Below are 22,057 nucleotides of genomic sequence, written 5' to 3'. Positions count from 1 at the left end.
TATCATTTCATTATGAAGAAGTCTTGACCTTATTCAGTCCCGATCGCTGTTTTCCCCCACCGCCCTCTTGTTAAATCAATAGGTGCAAAGGCAGTGAAACTTGGCATCTAACCTTGATCTACTAAAAAAATGGAAAGAGAGAAATCAAAACATCAATAACTGTACAGAACTTTTCTTATAGACACAGAGGATATTTAATAGCAAGGAAATGCTGTATGAGTAACAATATACAGGGTACTGGGTGCAACGCAACGATCTGCAGATTTCCCACTATGCTTTTTGTGCACCTGGAGCAAGGAATGTACTTTCAACCTCTTTTTATTTTACATTATGGAAATATGCAGCCTAAGAAGACACAGAAGTAACTAAGAAGTTACACAGAATCTCCGTGGGTTAGGAGAGAACGTAAAGAACATCCTCTAAAGGACAGCTCACCTTGAGTCTCTCCATAGGTTCTGCCCAAGACAAGCAATTCTCTATACTTGCAAGTGATCACACCTGCAAACTCTGTGCTTTCCTTGCCTCATTTTGTGCATTGTGTCGATTGAAGGTGGAGCCAGATCTGCTTGGAAAATTGCCAAGGTTATCAAAATACACTCTCAAGGTTTACAGTGAAGAAGGAAAAAATGGGAGGTTTCACACTAACAGCTGGGCTAATGAGGGAAGAGATTCAGACAGCACACATTCAGCTTTTCTCTGCTGATCTCTGGAGGAAAGGCAGGTCATTCTCATTCTGAAGAAATGCCGACCGGGAGCGTTAAAATTGGAACTCAGAAACCCTGCGCTGAACGTAGGGGAGGTGAGTGAGCAGGAGAATGAGGTAAAATCAGCGCTGAAAGACACTGTATCAGTGACACAGTTGACAAGGGAGGTCCTCAAGGATGAAAAGAGACGGCGTTGGAAATGCTTCTGCACAAGGAAGCCTTGAAAGCCAAGTAAAAATAGATATATATATTTGAGCTACAAAATACATTTTAACTACCTAAGCTGTGCCTGAGGATCTTGAGAATAGTGTGACTTTCCTACTCCCAGGATAATCATGCCAATAGACATAAATTACGTTTAGGCATCTGACAGCAACCTCCTCACGTGGGCTGCAGGCGGAGGTTTCAGCAGTAAGGCACTCACACCCGACAGCTGTGTCCTCCTCCTGCCAGCCCAGTGCCTCTGCTCCCTCTCTGCCTGCTTTTCCCCTGACCCCCCCTTAGGTGCTTTTCCCTGTGTTCCACTCCTTACACCCATGTCCCCAGCTGATGTAGCTGATGTGTTGAGAGGGCTTGGGCTCCTCTTGCCCACTTGTGATTTGTTCGCCTCTGCAGATCCAGGGGATGCTATCATATGCGATTCAGGGGATGCTATCATATGCGATTCAGTGAATCCTGAAATATTTTCTGGACAACAGAAAAAATGTCCTCACAAGAGTTAGAAACCTTCTCCCTCCCCCATCAGGATGGCCTCTTGCCTCCTGATTAGGCTATTTTCTGGGAAAGTTGAAGACCTGAGCTTCAATTCTTTCAGCCTGGCATAACAGTTAAACAGATATATCCTGGGGCAGAACTCGGCTGAGATCTCCCGGCTGGTTTACAAGACTCACCAACCCCTCTTCAGCTGACAAATAAGGCAGATAAAATGGACATATCCCACAGCAGTCCATGGTTCACCCTGCCCTATCCCTGAATTTAGGCCTCCAAACACAGCGATTTGTTTTTCTGTTCAGTTCAAGATACACAACTCTGTGGATATGAATAGGAAGTTCCTGTGCACATTACGTCTACGGCATTTCTAATTGTAATATAATTTGGACTTTCAGGAAGGCTGGTCAGATGTGAAAATGTAAAGGGAACTGATCCTGATGATAACGATAAGGACAACTAACTAACAAAGGGGCGTTTGGTGTTTAGCTCATGTTCTCTGAGACAACAGCCTGATAATAAAAGGGAACAAAAGAAATGTGATGAATGAGAGTGGGACTTCTAAGAGGAAACAAAACACAGTTGCAAACAAAGATAGTGAAATAATAGGGATCCTTTAAACCGGCTGGCATTTTCCCGCAGAACCTACAACACACAAAATTCACATAGGCCAGAGAGGCTGATGGCTAAACATGTATGCATGTGTAAACAAGATGTAGTTTGGAGGCAGGAAAAGGGTAAGGTCTAGATGATGTGTTGACTGAATGGAACATTAATGGGGTCAATTCAGCCTTCAGTGCTCATAAAACTTCAAAGACTTATTTAAATATATTTCTAGCCTGCATTTCAAATGAAAAATAATCTTGGATGCAAGCATTTCCCTATTTTCAGATTTTACAACACAGATTTTGCCACTTAGCAATAGAACACAAAATGGCAAGTACAAAAACTTAGCAAGTCAACCTGTTTTTTCTGCGTCCAGTTTGTATGAAATAGAAATAATAAAGAGTACCAAGGCAAGTAACCAGGCCAAGGCCTGATGTCTTCCAGTGCAAATGGATGCAGGTGTTCTTGTTTCCTTTTGCAGAAATACTGACAGTTTAGAAACCCCTTGAGCTTTCTCTTTCTACATAGTATTCAAAAGCATAAGAAACAACAACAAAAATCCCATTTCACCATATTTTCACTGCTGAGATTAAACATGGCTTAATTACAAAGAGAAACAAGATCCAACTTCATTGCTCAGTCTCATTAACTCCAAGTTCAAATTACTGCATTTCTGATGCATCACTGGGCCAGCGCGCAAGGCACAGATCCCCGCAGTGCTCCAAAGCTACCTTACCCAAAACCCCTAGGGAAGCATCACAGATCCTCCAGCAGACCCACAGGACCTCAGCTGTGCTGCCACTGGTAAGCCATTGCTCTATCGCATCGTTGCTTTCAAATCCCCCTTCTTGTGAGCGAGTTGAAGAGTTGATGGCTGCAATGCCGTTCCTCTGAGTACGCCCTGAGCAGAGCCCTCCTTTCCCAAGAGACCCATCAGCTCCAAACCTGTGTGATCATATGGCACTTCCAGAGCATCAGCATGGACAATTCCTGCACATGGTTCCCCTGTGCCCCCACCTGCCCACCTCAAACACCAGTCAGCGCTTCAAAAACCAACACAAATAAAGTGAATTCTGAAGAGTGGAGTGTTACACAGCCCCTCAGATGGGGAGGAGGGTCTGCTGGGGCAGTGTGAGCAAGTGATTGGACTGGCACAGAGATGCAATCCCTGTGCTGATAAGGCCACCTGAAATTTCTAGGAAACGCTGCTCTGCTAGTGTTGGCCCCTGTTGGTCAATATACAAACTCATTTATAACGATGCACATGCCTGTGTACGTGTGCCTTTTACATATCTGTGTAAAATGTAGATTGGGGTGATACAAACTTGGACAAAAGTAACTCGAACTCCTCCAGACTGTGGCAGGGGGTCTGCAAAAAATCCAAGCTACTCCCTGTCATTGGGAAATATCTGCAGACTTAAGTTCTAGTTACTCAGGGAGCTGGGTTTCATTGTGGGTCTTGTTTTGGTTTGGTTTGGTTTGGCTTGGTTTGGTTTGGTTTGGTTTGGTTTGGTTTGGTTTGATTTAATTATGGGAGGACCATTTAGAAGCTTCTCAGCATAGATCCCCCTCCTTATCCCAAAGAAATGATTTCATGTAGTCACACAAGTCATTCCACTCCACTCCTTCCTAAGTAAGAAGCGTGATCAACACTTGCTAGAAAAACTTGCAGGACCATTTGTAAAAATAGCTGAAGCTGTTTTGTTTGTATTAGCACTCTGAGCTATTCCCAAGCTGAGACCAGATCTTTGTGTTTGCTCAGGCATAATGGGAAGTGTTAATGTTTACTGAGTCAGAACACTGTTGCTTAAGGAGCTTAATTAAATTTATCACTCCTGCCTCATGGTGTCTCAAGACAAGTCACAGAATGCACTGAGCCATCAGAAAAAGGCAGATAAGCACAACCACATTTTCCATGTTTTCTGAGTAACCAACTGCAACGAGGGGAAGTATCGGTCTGAAAATAACTCTATTACTGTTAACATTTTTTCTTACCAAATTCTCACTATAACAGAAGAATGTGAAGGTGGAAATAATTGAGCTGTGCATTGAGAGGGATATATTTCATATGAATTAAAGATGTTTATCTTCATTGAAATAACCAGACAGGGGGTTGCTGTGCTTCATTCAGTTAAGGACGACTTGGTATTCATGTTTATTTTCCACTTACAAATGAGAGCCCCTGGGATATGATAACTTAGCTGGAGCTGTTCATCTGGAAATTATCACTTGGAATCCAGCCCAGTTTGCAATAATCAAAGGTTATTATCTGACGTGTAGAAGTGGAGAAAATAATAACTTGGTTTTTCCTCCAACTTTTAAATTACTTTGGTCAGAATATAATAGCAGCTACCCCTGGCTAGGTAGGGCGCCTGTCCAGGCACGATTCTGACAGTGCATGCTGAAAAGGATGGAATCTAGCTGCCTTATCTATGTCTGATACTTTTTAAAACTTCTCTATGCTTTTGGTCGGTATGGCACCTTGTGGCAATGAGTTTCTCAGCTTATTTACACAATGTATGAAAAAGCATATTCTGTTAACTTTAAGCCTGCTATATGCAACTTTATACGATGCTTCTAGATCTTAGGTTATGAGAAATAGCTGTTCACTATCTCTGTATCATTAATAATTTACAGAGATGCAATATAATTCTTTATGTCACCTTTTTTCTAAGCTGAAGAGTCCTATAATGTTTAGTCCCCTTGGCCCGGCACTGTTTCCAGTCTCTGATTCTAATTGCTGCCTTTCTGTATCTTTTCTAGTTATATTTTATCAGTGGAGCAAAGTCCACGCAATACTCAAGAGACAGTTTCACCAATGGCTCACAGGGTGGTATAATTATGGGTTTTGTTTCATTTTGATATCTTCACTTAATGAGTTGTTGATACCTTAAACAAGGTCTAGTGCATTGGTGAAACGTGACTTCAACCTTTACAAGCCATGCTTACTTCTTCACATATAAAATATTTACCTTTTCTTCATTCTTTTATGACTCTTGTCATTAACATTTGACTAACATCACCATTTGTAAGCAGCTCCCTCCCTGAACTTGGGATGTTGATGCCTTTTCCATTTTTGCAGGGATACTGGATTTGAGTACCTCGGGTTCGTTGCTACAGAGTTATTCCTCTGTAGTCCTACGTGGAAATAGCTCCTGCAGACTTCTCAGGATTAAACCTAGAGCGGCTTTTCCTCTTGCGGATCAACTGACTAGTTAGGCCAAGAAGTAAAACTGTCTACAACTGTCATGTCCAAATAATACCACGCTCTGAACATTTCCTAATGCCCCTGCAGACAGCTGAAGTCTCCCACTGCACCTACCCAACCTTTGTAGCCTTTAATCTGAGGGTGTTTTGCAGCTGTTGTCACCAGTCAAGTCACTAGCACCACAGCCTTGACCATCAGGTGAATTTACATGCTTAACTTTACCCGTTGAACCGGCAAACATTTTCTCAGAGCTTGCCAGGCAGGCTCCTGAGCTCGTTGTCAGCAGGGAGGGATGGGCACTTGCAGAGGGGGGCTGGTTCCACCCATGTGGAGCCCTGTCTCGGGATGGGGTGGGCTGTCTTCTAGATAGGCCGGTCTGACCTCCGAGTACAGGACAACAGGTGTTTCACTACTGCTCCTTCTTGGATAAGGAATTTCAACCCAAATGGATTTTACAGCATATTTTCGTTGTTACTAATTTGAAACTTAGCTTTCTCTTAACTGCTACTGCTCCTCTCTCTAATGGTGTAATCTTCTCTGTTATTCAGATATATTTGTACTCTACTCTATTACAGTATCCCATTGATTATTTTCTAGCAGATGCCTACTATTGCAAACATTTAAAATTAAATGTTCCAGTTCACTAATCTCCATCCTTAGACTCCCAGCAGTCCCACAGAGTGCTTTTATGTGGTATATTGATCTAATTGCTTTTTGTATGGCCTATTTTCTTTGGATCGTTTGCACTGATCTTGATTGTTTCCTATCTGGATTTTGTCGCCTTCTCTCAGGCACGCAGGGTGTTTTTAATTTTACCCTTTTCATAATGAGTTAGTCCAACTGGCATGCTCTCCTGCACCTGTCGCCTTGTCCTCAGTCCTCCATTTAAAAACGCTCCTACAATATGTTTTTGCATCTTGAGTGTTAGGAGGCTCCTTCCACTCCACCTTGAAAGCTGGGGGCTGTGTTTGCCTTTATTCTGTTTGCCAGAATGCCGGTTTATGTAAACAAAGATAGTACTGGAGATATTCAGGGAACAGAAATCTTAACTGATTATTATGAATGTGTGTAACGTCCTCAAGGGGAAACTTGATCATAGCAGTCCAATTCAACAAAGAGAGCAGAGAGATGTCATGAGTCTGTCCGTCTTGCTGACAGACTTCCTCGACACAGCTCAACTTCAAAACCAAATTTATTAAAAACAGAGATGCATTTTTTTAAATAAACAATATTCAAGTATTTCTCAGCCTGTTCTCAGTCCTATGAAAATAAAGGAACACGCACACTTGTGCACACAGAGATTAACCTTTTGAAGTAAATGATTTATTGAAAATTATACCCTCAGTTCCAGCGATCACTGAGGTGTGCTATTAAACTGAGCTAATTTCTAGTGTCTGACTCAGAAAGCCGTGACCCCGACTGTCACTATCGTTTGCACATGTAGCACAGAGGAGGACGCAAAACCCACGTCCTCCTTCTCCAGGGAGCGCTCCCAGAAAGCTTACACTGCTGCTCCTTTCTGTCCTTGATATCTGTCCAGATTTGTCCTGCTGCTTGGCCTGTGATAGGGAATCCCATGTCCAGGTAAAGCCCACGAAATAACAAAGCCTTATGCCATGCGTGCCTCTGCTCTTTCTCCACCATCAGCCTCACACACACACATAAAGGATGTGCTGGGGAGGCTGAGGCTGTTCATCCATACAAGTCTTTGCAGAGCATTCCCAGTGCTTCCTCTCTCATTCCACTATGCCAAGGGCATCTTGGATGCAAGGGAGGTTTAAGCCTGGTCAAGCCAGTACTTCTCAGGCATATTACCTACACACCCCGCACACCACACACCCCAAATCTGGAATTCTCCAGAAGATTAAAGCTATTAGCATTTATGATATGATGACTGAGAGCAAGGAGCTGAAAACTCTGTGTGAAACTTCCTATGTGTGTTGTGCATGCAGAAACCCTTGGGTATTTTACACAGAAATGTTGATTATAATTATAGTACTGGAACATCTTTATCTGCCAAAGCGTCTGCCTTGCACCTGCTCTCCTGCCACAGAAAGAGAGCAGTGAGAGAGAACACAGGCTGCAGCAGGAAAAGGAAGAAAAATAGTAACCTCTTTAGAAAAACTCCGTTGGTTTTTCTTCAAACAATTTTTTTCTTGGCCTCAGTGTGGGGAGAAAAAAGCACAGCTCTTCCACTGTTCCCTTGCTCATGTATATAAGCAATCTTGTGAATAGCATCTCAGCTCTACAGTTCTTTGAAGAACTGAAATGAAAGGATGGATCCTCAGAAGATGGTGTTTTCTCTTTGTCTGGTTGAGCAGGCCCAGGTCTTGCAATGTCAAGACACGCTTTCTCTCCCTCCCTCCAGTGGGAAGGTGTTTATTGGCACTGCGGCATCTGCTGAGAATCGATACAACTCCCTTGCGGTTCAAAGTAAAGTCACCGCAGGTTTCAGAAGCAGTCAGGGCAGGCTTTAAAACCGTATTTCCTTTTGAGGCCATTGAATCCCTTCTAGATCGCCAAAGTGCTGCCAGTCAACATGAGGTTTTTCTGAGAAAGGCAAAAAATGCACCAGGAAATGAAGCCCTCAACTATTCTGCAGTTACTACATAGCCCTGGTTTTTATCTGTTACTAATATGGGTCCAAATTCAAAGAAAAAGACTGTTTCAACAAGGCACTTAAGAATGTATATGTACAGAAATTGCTTTAACAGAGCGTTCACTTAGTATTTGTACAAATTATGCCTAGCACTCTCTATTCATGTCCTCTGAATCCTCTCTAAGAAAAACAGTAAATAATTAAACCCACCATCAAATATATATGTTTCAATTTACTTAAAATATTTATTTCAGGCAAAAACCTACTTGGTGCACATGTCAGACAACATTTTATTTTGGAGCATTTGCTGAACACTAATGTCACAGACAATATGAATGATCTCTTGCTGTGCTGAGATAATGAATACCCAAGGCAATCATTTCCATGATGAGCTCTGCATTTCATCTGGAAAACCCTCTGAACATACTTTGCATTTTAAGTCGTTTCTTCTTAGTAGCAGCACTATTTAAAAAAACATATATTTGTCAAAACTTACATACTTAGGAAGAGATATATGACAATGTTTAGATTTGTTATGTGTCAGTTTCCAACTAGGTCATATAAGTTCAGGTAAAAGTTAATTTAGTATGTATTTCATATATATATATATATATAAAAATAAACATACCATATATGTATTCACAGTATTTATCTATATTATATATATATATGTGTGTTATGAGATGGTAAGAATAGATCTATATTATATATATTTTATATAGAATGTATTTTCACAGTATAAATGTAAATATAGATATAGATATAAATATATGGTCTTTGAAGGTAAGGAAAACCAAAAGGCAAGAATTTACAATGCCTAGTATAGCCATAAAGTATTTCAATAACAACAACAACAACAAAAAGTGTGTGATATGAACTGATATTTTGGTGAAAGAACCAGTTTAAGAAGACAGGAGGTAAATGTAATGGAAAAAATTCAGACTTTTTTTTTATACTTATGCTCCAGCAATGCCTGGAGGCCAGAGAGATACTTGGCCGACTAACAAAATACTAATTATTTGGAGACTTCTGTTCCACGGAGTAAAGCCACATCAGTAACTTGGAAAATGAGATCTGTGGAGTTCTTAAAGGGCGCTAATGAAGAAAATCCATCAGGAGAAAATTTAAAAAATGAGACAAGAAAATTTCCAATAATGTGATATCACACTGATTTGCTATTCTGTACTTCGTATCGTGAATGCTAGGATGTACAAGAATGCAATGTGTGATAATGAGACTGTGCTGCAGGTCAGAGAGGAAATAAATAAATAAAATGCTGAGTAGAGGAAGCTGATAAAAATATTGAGGATGCAGCTTTAAAAACATTGTGATAGTGGTCTTTGGATTCTTTGGAAATGACAAATTTATGCCCGTCAGAGAAAATTTGCTATTATCTACTTTAGAAATTTTCCCTGTAGTAATTGGTATATACATATATTTATATCAAAACCAAACATTGCACCTCATAGTTTATCACCCAATATAAAATATATTGAATATTTTCATATATTTTATTATGGATACTCCAATATCTCAAATATTAAGGTGGGGCATATAAAGACATGCACAGAAGTTTTTGGGGGAAATTAAAAAGGGGAGGATCTTAGGCAAAATCTCCAGATGGAATAAACCAGAGACACAATTGTCTCACACTCACAGACAATCATGTGTCAAAACAACATTATTAAGACTGTGATAGTGAGCACCAAGAAGTTGCAAAAATACCAGAATCATCGTTGTCTACACAAATTCAGTTCACGTGCGTATACGCATTAAGGCAGTCAATGGCATCACCATCTTCTGTTTTTCACAAGCTCCTTCCCCCTCACAGTGCCCAGAATAGGTGATGACAATGTATTGAATTGCTGTTCAATATATCATTTGTTCTCTGTACAGCCTGCACGCTCCAACGGTTTTCTTGCATAGCAAAAACTTACAGACCGGATTTCAAAATGCTGCTCTGATGGGTTTTCTGCAGTGCCAGTAACCATGGTGGCTGCAAGAATAAATGAACAAAGTTCACAGGGCCTTTAAGGATTGGGCGTGCCTTACTGCTGCTGCCATTTTACACATAGGTAATTAAGGACAAATCCTAATGTTAAAAAGGCTCCTTAAACCTGGCTGGCCAGTTTGAGATAATGATGATCTTGTTTTTCCATAGCCTTGAATTATATAGCACTGCAGTTGAGGCATGATTCTCATTAATTTCAGCTGCAGTCGTAAGCCTTAGATCCATAGTGTCCAACCTATTTAGGACACACAAATGCAAGGGGGAATTTGCACTTCAAACCCTGGGAGGGCTGGACGTAAACACTTCTACAAATCGTACTGCAGACTCTTGTATCAGACACACAAATATAGAAACACGTTGGGATTCACATCACCCAGCCTGAGACACCTAAAAGCTATTTTCAAGCTAAACTAGTTCAGTTAAACGTTTCTAAGCTAAAGCAGTCATCTTTTAGAGTCAGTAGAGAGACACAGACTGTGCCACAGACTTTGTCATCTTGCCTGCCCTGTACATTTCAGACAGACAACTCATCTTAGGATGAAATCAGTTGTCCTCTGAAGGTTCCTATCTAATGGCATCCTGAATTCACTGTCTTAGACTTAGATGTTTTACACTTAGATCTTAGCTGTTAGACGTAATGTTTAACCATTAAACACTTAAATTGGATGAGACATAACTCACATGTGAACCTCACCGATTTTTTTTTTTCCCTCCAAAAGTTTCGGGATTTTTGAGTGATAGACTTTGTGGTGTTAAAAAGTATTCCCCATCACAGTCTGCAGGTGAATTCCTATGTTTATACAAATGCAAACAGAACAACTGAGGGGGCGAAAAATCATCAGGTAATGCAATAGTAGTACCTAGATAAGAAAATGTCAGGTCTGCGATGCAGGCTCCTGTTACTTGAACTAACAGAGTAACTGTTCGTAGTACCAGCCTGGAGCCTCCCTAGGTGGTGATGGAACCTTGCCAGCAGCTCTCTCAGGCTTTGCTGTGGTAGGGTCTCCCAAGGTCCCTGGAAAGCCCCCAAGGCTTTGGGAAGCACACGGACACTGGGCCCACAACTACTATACCTATTCTTTTCCAGACTCGCTGCTTCTCTCTCTTCCCCTCAAATGTATTAATATTTTAGTCATGTCTCTTCCCAGTTTTAGCTCTTCATCTCACTTCTTACTTACAGGTCCCAGACTCCACTCTACAGGCCTCTCTCCAGACTGCCTCTGAGACCAAGACATCCAGGCCCAATGTCACTCATTAGGAGGAACCTGTCTCACGCCCTTTGACTGTTTTCCCAGTCTTTTCCCCATTTGTCGGCACTTAGACCTCTTCCTGTCCTCAGTCCTTTACCCCATTCTTCTTATCCTGTTAGTGCTATTTCTCTCTTCCAGTTTCTCTTCCCATCTATCTTTCACCCTTAACACAGAACCTATTCCTCTCTGGCATCACGACATTCCTCTTTTCCAGTCCAAATTGTTCTTCCCATGCTCAGTGCTTTCTTATTCCAGCTCCTTTTCTAGCCGTTCTTGCTTTGCTTCTGCAGCCTCGCTCCTTGGTGACTTGTCCTGCTCCTTCCCTCCTCCTGTTCTCCACTGCCCGTTAGGGAATTGGATCCAGTCTCCTTGTTCAAACATGGCCTGTTCTCCCCACATCTTTCCCCACATCTACTGGAGCCAGCTCCTCCAGGATGCCTCCCCAGGACTTAAGCTCTTTGATCAGCCGGACACAATGTCGCTCGTGAGCTCAAGCCCTAGTCCATTTGTCCCCCGGGCTCAGCACACACGGGTCTCCTTTTCTCCTTCTCACCTCTCTCCACACCCAGCCTGGTTCCAGTTTCAGGGCTCTGGGTGCACCAACAGGCTCTGCCATGCAGGTATGGGAGCATGCTGGAGAGGGAAGGGTGACCCACTTCACATGGAAGAAGTTGCTGTGACCCTGGGGGGTTTGCTCCAGGATCTGACTGTCTCTGTCGGTCTGTCTGTGGGATGGGGGTGGTGTGAGTAGGAGAGGTGAGTTGGCCTTAAAAGAAGCCCACAAGCTCCTTCCAAAATCTTTGAACAGGCTCCCCTGGTCAGTAATGATACAGTGTGGGAGGCCATGTCACGGGAAAGCGTGGTAGGAAGTCAGGCAGTCAACAGGGCCACAGGTAACACCTTGAAGGTGAAAAATCGAGCTGCCTTGGCAAACAGGTCCACCACTACCAGACTGGTTGTATTCCCCTGTGAGGGGACAGGTGTACTGTGAAACCTCTGGGTGCAAGCTGCCACAGATGGGCAGGAGGGGAGAGGGTCTCCCAGAGCCCCGGGGCCTTTGCAGAGGCCATTGGTGTGGGCATAGGTCTCGCAGGCCAGGATGTAATCAACTACATCAGCCCATACTCTGGGCCACCTGTCTGCCCAAGTGATCAGGTGGTGTCCTCCAGCAGCCACCATGCCTGGCTACAGGTGCAATGGCTGGGGACCGGTGTCTGCCATGGTTCCTGAGCAATGTATTGCTGCTTGCTTCAAGTAAAAAAAAAATAAAAAATAAAAAAATCTTTTTCTTGTAAGCGGAGGAATGGAAACAAGAGAGGCTGCAGACCCAGTTCCTCTTCATCTCCTTTTCCAGGCTTAGTCTTCCACTGGGCTAATTAAACCTCCCTCCTGCCTCCACTGAACATCATTTCTAGTCCTGATTCTCAGTATCCCACAAACCGCCACCTCAGCCCCACTTCCCAGTGTGTGTGTGCCCCCACAGCACTTGTCCACTTCTTCCCCTCCTCCTCCTCCTCCTTCTCCTCCTCTTCCTTCTCCTCCTCCTCATCTTTCTGTCACCCTCCTCTTTCTGCAGCCCAAGTGTTTGAGCCATGCAAAGGAAGTGGAAGAGAGCAGAAGAAGAGCAAGCGCCTCCCAGTTTGGAGAACTTGCTTCAAAACCTACCCCAGCCTCCAGCAACACAAAACTTATGTTGCAAGGATAGCCTTGGTCAGTTCTGGATGAAATAAGCCCTAGGCAGATTTAATTCTTCGAGGAATTTAGTAAGTAAACTCTTCAAAGTCATTTCAGTGAGCCACTCAAACTGTCATTTTTATAGACCTGGAAACTGGCTGAATATGAGTGGATTTTCAGAGAAAAAAACAAAAGGCAAAAACCTGGTGCAATAGCAAACTTCATGGTCCAAAACCATGCAGTGCTCCTGTACTTGTTAAACTCCTCCTCAAAAAAGGCACTGTAAGTTTTTTATGTTGCAAGATGATGTCTCTACCATTTCTCCCTCATTCTTGGAAATGGTTCAATAGTTTGAGCCATCTTATTTAGATCATAGTTTCCCCAAAAACTAAGCCTGAATAAATCTACTATGGGAAAATTTAGTAAAAAAAAAAAAAAAAAGGAAAAAATCTGGAAAGCTATAAGCAATGTAAATTGCGGGTTTTAAGGGTACTGACAGGCAGCCTTAAAAATAAGCGGCACCAATATATACCTCTGGTACCCCTGTGATTTATCTGCAGCTTCATTAAGACAGGCAGACTACCAGCCCATACACCAAGCTCCATACTCCCTGTGTTCAATGCTACTGTTAAGGATCACTGGGATGCGAACATGCAATGAAAAAGTACTGAAATTCCATCATAATGGAATTTGCAGCTTCCAAACATCTGTCACCAGAAGCCAGGGAGGAACCACAGGGCTAGGGGGTCTCTGTCAGCGCTTGTCTCCTGGCGCCTGTGTAAGAGCTCTGACATCCCCGCAGTGCGGTACGAGTGTACCGTGTGTACCCCTCAGCGCTGCCACTGCTGTCCTTAGGACTCACGTTGCCTTTCTCAGGTGCTTGTTTGTCAGAGGTACAGCTCGCACATCACTGGTTCTTGGAATTCATTCCCTCCTGCTAGATGTTAAATGCTGCACTATATACATCACCAGCTTAGTGGCATGCATCCTTTTTGAGACCTGATGCTGTGCTGATGTCTTAGAGACACAGGAGAAATTGAAAAACCACCACTCTGCTTCCATGGCTATCTTTTTAGCCAGGAAAGCAATAAATCTGAAGAAACAGTTAATTGGATGGAACATTGCAAGAGGAGAGATCACTGCTAAGGGACTGTATTACCAGAGGAGTCGGATCAGGACATTCCAATGACTATCTAATTTCTTCATTTCTCCTGTCAATAGCTGTTGAGCAACAGTGACTTCATTTCATTTGGCTGCCTCTCACTTCTTTTTAGAGGCAAGGGGGCAAACCCTGCCAGTGCCACGCTGCAGTGCCACGCGCTCCAACTGCAGCAAACGCTGTGACATTATGCTGCATTATGCTGAGCCAGCCAGACGCTTCTGCTGAGCCCCAGCATTAATGATGTATCGGTGTTTCACTGACTCCCATTCTATTAAAAAGAGTTACAAGATTGGTGTTTAGCACTGATGTCTCCGTTCCTTATCTGCACAGAATTTGAAGTGCCCATAACTCAACAGCAAATTATATTCCTATTTTTTAAAAGATCCCTGTAGCTGGTGGCTGATCCCATTACACATTCTCAGTCCCTTAATGTGTCGCTTCCCCGTGTGGATATGTTATCCTTTACCATTTGCCAGCCTGGGCCTGGGAACGGAGTGCAATGGGGGAGGGAAATGCGGAAGCCCAACACCTTACCACATGGATGTGCAGGGGCCTCGAGCAGGTGTGCATGTACCACGCACACAAACACAAATGTATTGCTTATTCCCCAGCAGATGCCAACGATCACCCCAACGTGCTCACGTGACCACAAAGTTTGTAATGACATCAGGGCCGAGATCAATCTGGGAAAGTTGGAGGTTTTCAGCCTCAGTGACAGAGCGGACTGCAAAGCTGTGCATCTTTGCTGTTGAACCCTCCAACCCTAAGTCACCAGCAACTAGGTTCCCAATAGCACAAAGAGGGCAAAAGGACACGTGCTTTCCTGGAAATGCAGCCCTCCTTTTCACAAAGTTTTCCTTCCAGTGTTCCTGCAACCCTTCATGTCCACTTGAATACAGGAAAGGGAAGAATAATTTTCTCCATAAAATGAAAGAATGTTGGCTAATGCTATGACAGCCTAGTCAAAATCCAGAGAGATGGTGAGAAGTGGGATGTCTCCACGAAAGAGCATTCCATCCTTAGGACTTCAAACATACTCCTCTGTAGGAAACACCAGGCACTTGGGTTAAGTGGAATTACACTGAATATATGCTGCATTTTTGTATATAGATAAGATGGAAAAAACACACAACAGCAATAGGACAAGCATGTTATTAGCCAGAGCAGTAGTTTTATAGCCATTGGTAATGTGAATAGACCAATCTGCTGATTAAGCTCTGTTCCTTTTTTTTTTTTTTTTCCCCATAAGGAAAATTAATTTGTATTTATTTTATTTCTTAGGACTTAATTTGGATCACATATTATTTACTGACAAAAAAAATCATGTTGTGGAAATGTTGAGCCAAGCCCACTTTCAGGTACATTGGTGATATTGAAAATACTGTATAAAAAATAAATAATGGTGAGGATGGAGGTTGATAAAACCATCTTTGTTTGTTACAAACTGATGTTTTACATTCAAATTATAACAGAAAAAAATGCCCTAAATATCATAACACAACTAAAAAATGCTTGATGCCTCATAAAGACATGACTGCAAAGTTTCCAGTAAAGTGATTATAATTGCACACAGATGAACCTCTACCAAAGCTGTGCACATAAATCTCCTATGCAAACTCTGCATTTACTGGCAAAACCCCGACCCATTTATGGGCTAATAAACCAAACATAAATAAGCAACATACGCATATACAGTCAGTATCTGTATGGAAAAGCCAGGCATACGCTTAATTTCCAAAACCCAGCCCTAAAGTGTGGCCAAAATTGGAAGCATCAAGATGAAGGTAGGCTAGAAAATACTCAAGATCAAATTTTGTCTGTTAAGCAGTTTCCTCAGTCCAGTCTCAGTAAGCAGAGGAGCAGTTCCACGTCTGACCTTGCCTTTCTCACTAAAATAAAGTCTTAACAAGACCAATCCAGTTCTCTCCCTGTATTAACTCACGCAAATTTTCACAAAATGTCCCTGTTTTACTAATAAGTGAGAGTTGTCACTGCCTTCAGAGAGGCTAATATGAAGCCAGCTGAGTGTCCTCTGTCCAGATATTCCCATGTCCATGTGTGATTAGCACTGTCTTGTCAAATTTAGCTCTAAACCATTTGTGAACACCTTCTTTGTTTATACTAGCACACTCCAATCTGCACAGACTTCTGTGTTTGCTCTTCTGCGTATCCTATTAACAGTGCATCACATTTCGAGCTGTCATACTGCAGAGAGCCACAAAAGCACTTTTAATCAATCTAAATCAAACCAAGTGAAGTACTTTCATTCTGGATAAATACTGCTTGGTATATATTCTGAGAAAACAAAACCGAGTTTTGGTTCTACTGCTGTAAATCCAGAGTGACTGTACAAGAAATATTTGTAATGCATTTGAAATTTTTCAACTGCAATTATACAAAAATTTCTATAAAAATCAAACTGTGGCTAAACAGAGTTGAACCCTGTAAACTGCCAGCTATGACCTGCTTGGAATGTGGTATAAGGAAATTTAAAAAAAGAATGATCTTGAGAGAAATTTTCAAGAAGCTGAGAATTGATGGAATGCCTAGGTATTTTTATTATTGCGTAAGACAGCAAATCATATTTCAGTTTAATTTCACTATAATATTTAAAGCACAGTGTATTAGATCTTGAATCCAGCCTTGCTTTACTAAAGGCAGTCTAGTTATTTATGTACAACCAATAACAACCTTCCGCTCAGGAGTTACACTGCTTTTTTAAAAGCTGAAATACAAAAAAAGCAGGAACTGAGGTACAGAAAGGAGAATACCATTTTAACTAGATGAGTCAAGAATGCATGAGGGAGCTGCCTCTATCAGACTTTATGCTGAATTCAGAACTACGCTTTCCACTACTATAGGTAAAAAAACAGTTTTAAGTGTGTTCCATCACTCCCGTTTGACCAAGTATTTGCTCAGCAGCTGTATGTAGCTCCTGCCTACAAAGGTTTTAGCACAATTACACTGTGGCTCGGATGGTAACAGTTAGTGCTACTCTTGCTCTATGCACAAACTGAAAAAGACAAGACAGCCCTACCAAAGAATCTTCTAGCCTTGATCTAACGATTTCTAGCCTATGTTTCAAGGCCAGTGGGAAGATGGCAAAATGTTAGGGATTTTGGGGGGATTTTTATGGCATCAATGATAACAAGTTATTATTGCAAAGACAGACATTTGTATTTCTCTCAATAAACAGGACCGTATTACTAAACTGTAAAGCCAAGAAGAGTCATATAGTGTGAAAATATGCAGGGGAACAACAGCTGTTAGTCATTATTTTCTCCTTATCCTTTCAACACCTCTGTTTCAGTTTGCTCTCTAATGGGTAAATCACACTTTCTCCCTAGGCCATTTTTCTCATTTCAGACAGGTACTAAAAAGAATCCTGAGCTACAGGCACCCCTTCTTTTTTGCTTTTACTGTAGATGTTGAAACTCGGTTTTATGCTTTATCAAACAGATAAAGCTGTTCTGTTCTCTTAGCCCTGTGTAACTACTAATGTGATGGAGGATGTTTCTGCTTTTCTTTTTTAGGTAACAAACCTAGCTTCTATTTTTTTTTTTCTACACAGCCTGTGTTATATTTCTCAAAAGAGAAATACCAACTACAAAAATTATTGCTCTCACTTCATTTAGGCAAAAGAAGAATCTACCATCAGACAGCTTTTAAACATCTGTTTTACGCTTTACCTCATCTGACAAGGTTTCACAATAGCCATTTGGAAACAAAGGAAAAAGAGATACAATTTTGCTTATGATAGAACTCAGCTTATTGCACAAGCTACTTGGCTCTATTCTCCATTTCTTAACTGTAAGATGACTATTTACTGGGAGTCTGAGCCTTTTGTTCACCCTGATTTTAATTAATCTGACTGTAGGCCACAGTGAAAATGAGGTAGGAAAAAAACGCAAACAGCTACAAGCATCACAGTGTAGTAAAATTACTCTGGAAATCTTACTCTTTTAACCATTTGGCTTAACCCTAATGTCCTACTAAATCGGGCTTTTCACTGTGAAATACATTTTCCTTTAATAACTATTGAAGTCCTAATTATCAATTTTTTTCAAGTGATGAAGCGGCAGAAACCTCAAAAATGACAATACATCCACTGACGAAGCTGGAGTGTATGCTTAACAGCGTGTGCAAGCCTAAATGCATGCACTCTTCCACCTATTTCTCTTCCAAAGAAAGAGGTTGCTTTTCTTCAGAAAGGCAATTCAGTCTACATCTGGTTTTGACTTAAAGATCTGAAAAAAAAATGCTCTTAATCTAATGCTATTAATCTGATTACATTCCCAAATAGCTTCTAACATGTAAATTTTTTTTTTACAACTGGTACTGCTGACACTATTTAGTGAAATGGATTGTGCTGAAGATCCTGCGGAGAAGACACCAGTAACCTATCTGCAGGTGTTCTTGGGCAGTGCTGAGGCAGACACACTCCTTATGGCTATGCTCAAAAAAGGAAAAAAATATTATTTCAAAGAGTACAGTGCCTCAGTCTTCATGGTGCCTCAGTAATATGAGTCTTTAAAGAGACAAAAGATTACGTGGGTTTAAAGCCCTCCTTCAGCATCTAGGGCAGCTCTATCCCACCAACCTCCTAGCACCCCCAGAGCTGATATTATTACTGTTTACTACTCTTATATACAATCACTGTTTCCATCCCCATCATATGCATCAGCGATTGCAATCTTCGAAAGAAGAGAGAAAAAAAAACCCCGAAACAACCCAAACCAAAAAGAGCTCCCACGGTGCTGGGGAACATGGAAACGGATGACTTTGGCACGAAACCTTCCACCTGTAGCAACAGCATTTGCTGCTGGCAGCACGACTCCTAGGTAAAAATACCTTAAAAAAGAAAACAACAAACAACAAAATAAACAAAAAAAACCCCAACAACCAACCAAACACACACCCCCAAAAAACACACCAAAAAAACCCCCCAAACAAAAACCAGCAAACAAAACCCCAGCCATTACGCTAGGGAACCAGTCTTATCTCGAGGGGAGCACGTCACGGAGAGCGTTGGGAGGTGGCGCGCCTCGAAACGAGCACCCCTCTAAGGAAGGTCGCTATGTCCCCCACCCCAGGGTGACGGGCCCTTGTGCCGCGCGCGCCGCGGGGTCCCTGCCGCCCGCATCCCTGCGCCCGCGGGCCGTGCCCGGCGGTGGCTCTGCCTCCCCGCACGCCGTGCCGCCGGAGGGGGCGGCTAACGGGCGTTTAACAACGCAACGCCGCGCTTGGGGCGGCCTGACCCCCGCCGCCGGGGCGGGAGAGCGGCCGGGCACGTCCCCGGGGCTGCCTCCCCTCGCCTCGCCCCGCGCCCCCCGCCCCGTTCCCACAGAGTGCCCCCCGCCCGGCAGCTGCCACGTGTCGGCTCAAGTGCGATTAACACCGACCCGCCACATCCCCCCCCGGCCATTTGGGGCTTGCACGCGTCCGCACCCCGTGTTTACACAGCGGCGCCTTCGCGCGGAGCCTTTTTGCTGATGGCGCTGGCAAATGAGCCGGGGGAGGTGGGCGCCGTGGCGCGCAGCGGCCGCCGCCGGCTATAAAAGCCTGCGGGCCCGGGGCGGGTAGGGCCAGGCGAGCGGCCGCGACCGGCGGAGGATGGAGGGCGGCAGGACGGGGCGCGGCGGCCCCCGCCCGCCCTCGGCGGCGCTGCCCCCCCGGGGCTGCTCGCCCCTCTCCCGCTCCCCCCGGTGCGGGGCGCGGCCCGGCCCTGCCCTCACGGCCCTGCCCTCGGCCCGCAGGCCCGCGCCCTTCTGGAGACCCTGGGTGCCCGCGCCGGGCGAGGCGGCCCGGCCGAGCGGCCCCGCGGCGGTGAGTGGGGCGGCGCGGCGCAGCGCAGTGCCTGCCGCCGGCAGTGCCGCCGTAGCGCCCAGGCAGCGCCGGCGGGGCGGCGGCTGCTCGGGCGGGCCCCCCGTGCCGGGTGCCGTGCCCGTGCCGCCGGGCTGACCTCTGCTCTCTCCCCCCAGCCCCACAGCCCCCGCGGGCCGGCCGGAGCCCCCCGGAAGCTGGCGCAGTACACGCACCCCGTCAGGTAACGCCGCCGCCGGGCCCCGCGCTCCCCCCGCCCCGCTTGTTCCCACCCATAACGTGTCTGTAGGTAGGAAAGAGCCTCGGAGCGAGCGCTGCTGAACTGCCGGGTCCCTGGGCAAACCGGGCCGCGACTTGCGGGTTTACCAGACCTTTGAGTCGTTGAAGTGCTTCTGTGGTGTGGGACTTGGGCATATCGCACTGTTACATGTTGGTTGGGGTGGTTTTTGTTTGTGTTTTTTTGTTGTTTTGTTTTGTGGTGTTTTGGGTGGGTTTTTTGTTGTTGTTTTTCTTTGTGTGTGTGTTTGTGTGGTGGCAGTGTTGGCTGGAGCACCTTGCTGCTCATTCCCATGCTCAGAATTAAAAAAGGAAGGGGGATCTGGGGAGGTTGTAGCTCCTAGGCCGCTTTGCTGTGCGAGCCTCCAGTGTGCTGGTGCAGGGAAGCAGGGGCAGGCATGGAAAAGTGTGGCAGGAGGAGAGGGCATGGGCTGACCAAGCCAGCATTGCCGGGGAAAATACTGGTGTAGCTACTGTTTTAATGGTGAAACTAATGGTAGTATCTGCACTGTCATTTCTGAAAAGCAAATAAAATAACTATGGTTGCATCTGCAGGAGAGTCTATGTTCAGAAGTACTAGTAGGTGTTGCAAGGCGCTTGAAGTAATTGCATGGGTGGTTGTTCCAGACGGGATGCAGCTTTCTCCCAAATCTAGGCTGATGCACAGGCTCCCTCATGCCAAAGCACCGGAGCAGTCAGTGATGTCAGTCTTTACAATTTCTTAGAGAATGTTGCAGGGAACACTGGGAATGGAGACGTGTTATAAAGCAAGTGTCAGTTACTTTGTGCTGCAAAAGAAGCAGTGTTCTTTTACAGTACAGTTAAACAGTAGCCTAGGAAGCACTACTTGTAATCTCTAGAAAACAATCTAGTTCTGTTTCTTAATGTATTTCTATTATAAACAATCTGTAATCAGTGTTTTATTATGTTGCAAGTTGTTAGTCTCTTAGCTCTTGGAGCTTCTACTGTCTGTTTCTTCAGCTACTTTCAAAACTGTAAGCAAAAGAGGATGCTAGATGAAAAGGAACGGGAACTGTGGAGTATATTAACAGTAATTACAGTATAATGTGCCACTAGCTGATAGCCCTTGCTGTGTTATTATCAGCAGTTTTTTATGTTAATTTCCAGGTACAACACAATCTGTTAGATGATTCTTCTTGGAAAGATGGGTGAAATATCAAGGTCTGATTCCCCCCAGGCCTTAATCATTCCCTTCACTTTGAGATTTGTCTCACGCCACTGTAAACAACTACCTAGGCTGGGGACATTCAGTAACAAAATGAACTCAAAGTATATTGGGGATCCTGTTTGACACCCATTATATTCCCCAGGAATAGTTCCAATGGGGGCAGTACTTGGATCAGATCCCCACGTAATACTGTTAACAAGGTACCATAGTGGGAAGTTTCAAATTAGAGTAGTTGTGCTGCAAAACTGGCACTTTGTGCATCTTTATATATTCAGAAGAAAATAAAGAATTCGGAGAATATTTTCTTTCCTATTTAAATGTAGAAAGTGGTTTAGCAGTTGAGCATGTGAGGAAAACCTTTGTAGGATGCTTGTCTTAACAGAATTTCACTGCTGTTTCTTGTCTGTCAGCCTCCAAGCAGACTATGTAATAGCAATAAGCAAACCTATTGTGTACTTGTTTCAGACTATTTTGGCCCAAATCAAGGTGCTATGATTATTTATATCAGGAAGCTGAAGCACTTCTGAAGAACTTCCCAGTCCAAGCTACAATCTCCTTTTATGAAGACTCTGATAGCGAAGATGATGAAGATGATCTGGAACAAGATTCAAGAACAGAATCAGATTGCTGATTGCAGCAAAGGGCAATGCAATTTCTAAGACTTAAATTAAACTTATTATAAAAATATATTATAGTATTTTTAAAGATAATTTATTTGTATGTAAATTATTCTTAATAAAACTGAAATGTCTTGTAATTTCATCTGAGCCTTTTCCCTTTTTTCTTTTCCTGTCCTGCTGTAGGCAGGGACAGTATTCATTGGTATTTTTTAACTTCAGGTCTTGTA

At 43.5% G+C, this 22,057-nt stretch overlaps 1 protein-coding gene across 1 annotated transcript; it reads left to right on the top strand.

Moving 5' to 3' along the window:
- Positions 1-366: 366 nt before the first annotated feature.
- RIPPLY2 (ripply transcriptional repressor 2) lies at positions 367-21,972 on the top strand. Its single transcript, XM_080389509.1, is given in 5 exon segments — positions 367-19,447; positions 19,449-19,519; positions 19,522-19,748; positions 19,904-19,968; positions 21,676-21,972. Coding segments are annotated over 5 exon segments (549 nt in total). The 5' UTR covers positions 367-19,427; the 3' UTR covers positions 21,842-21,972.
- Positions 21,973-22,057: the final 85 nt, after the last annotated feature.

Source organism: Falco punctatus (assembly GCF_963210335.1).
Source record: "Falco punctatus genome assembly, chromosome: 5".
Taxonomy (NCBI): domain Eukaryota; kingdom Metazoa; phylum Chordata; class Aves; order Falconiformes; family Falconidae; genus Falco; species Falco punctatus.
Note: the sequence above shows the minus strand (reverse complement) of the source record. Positions and strands in the feature narration are given on the sequence as shown.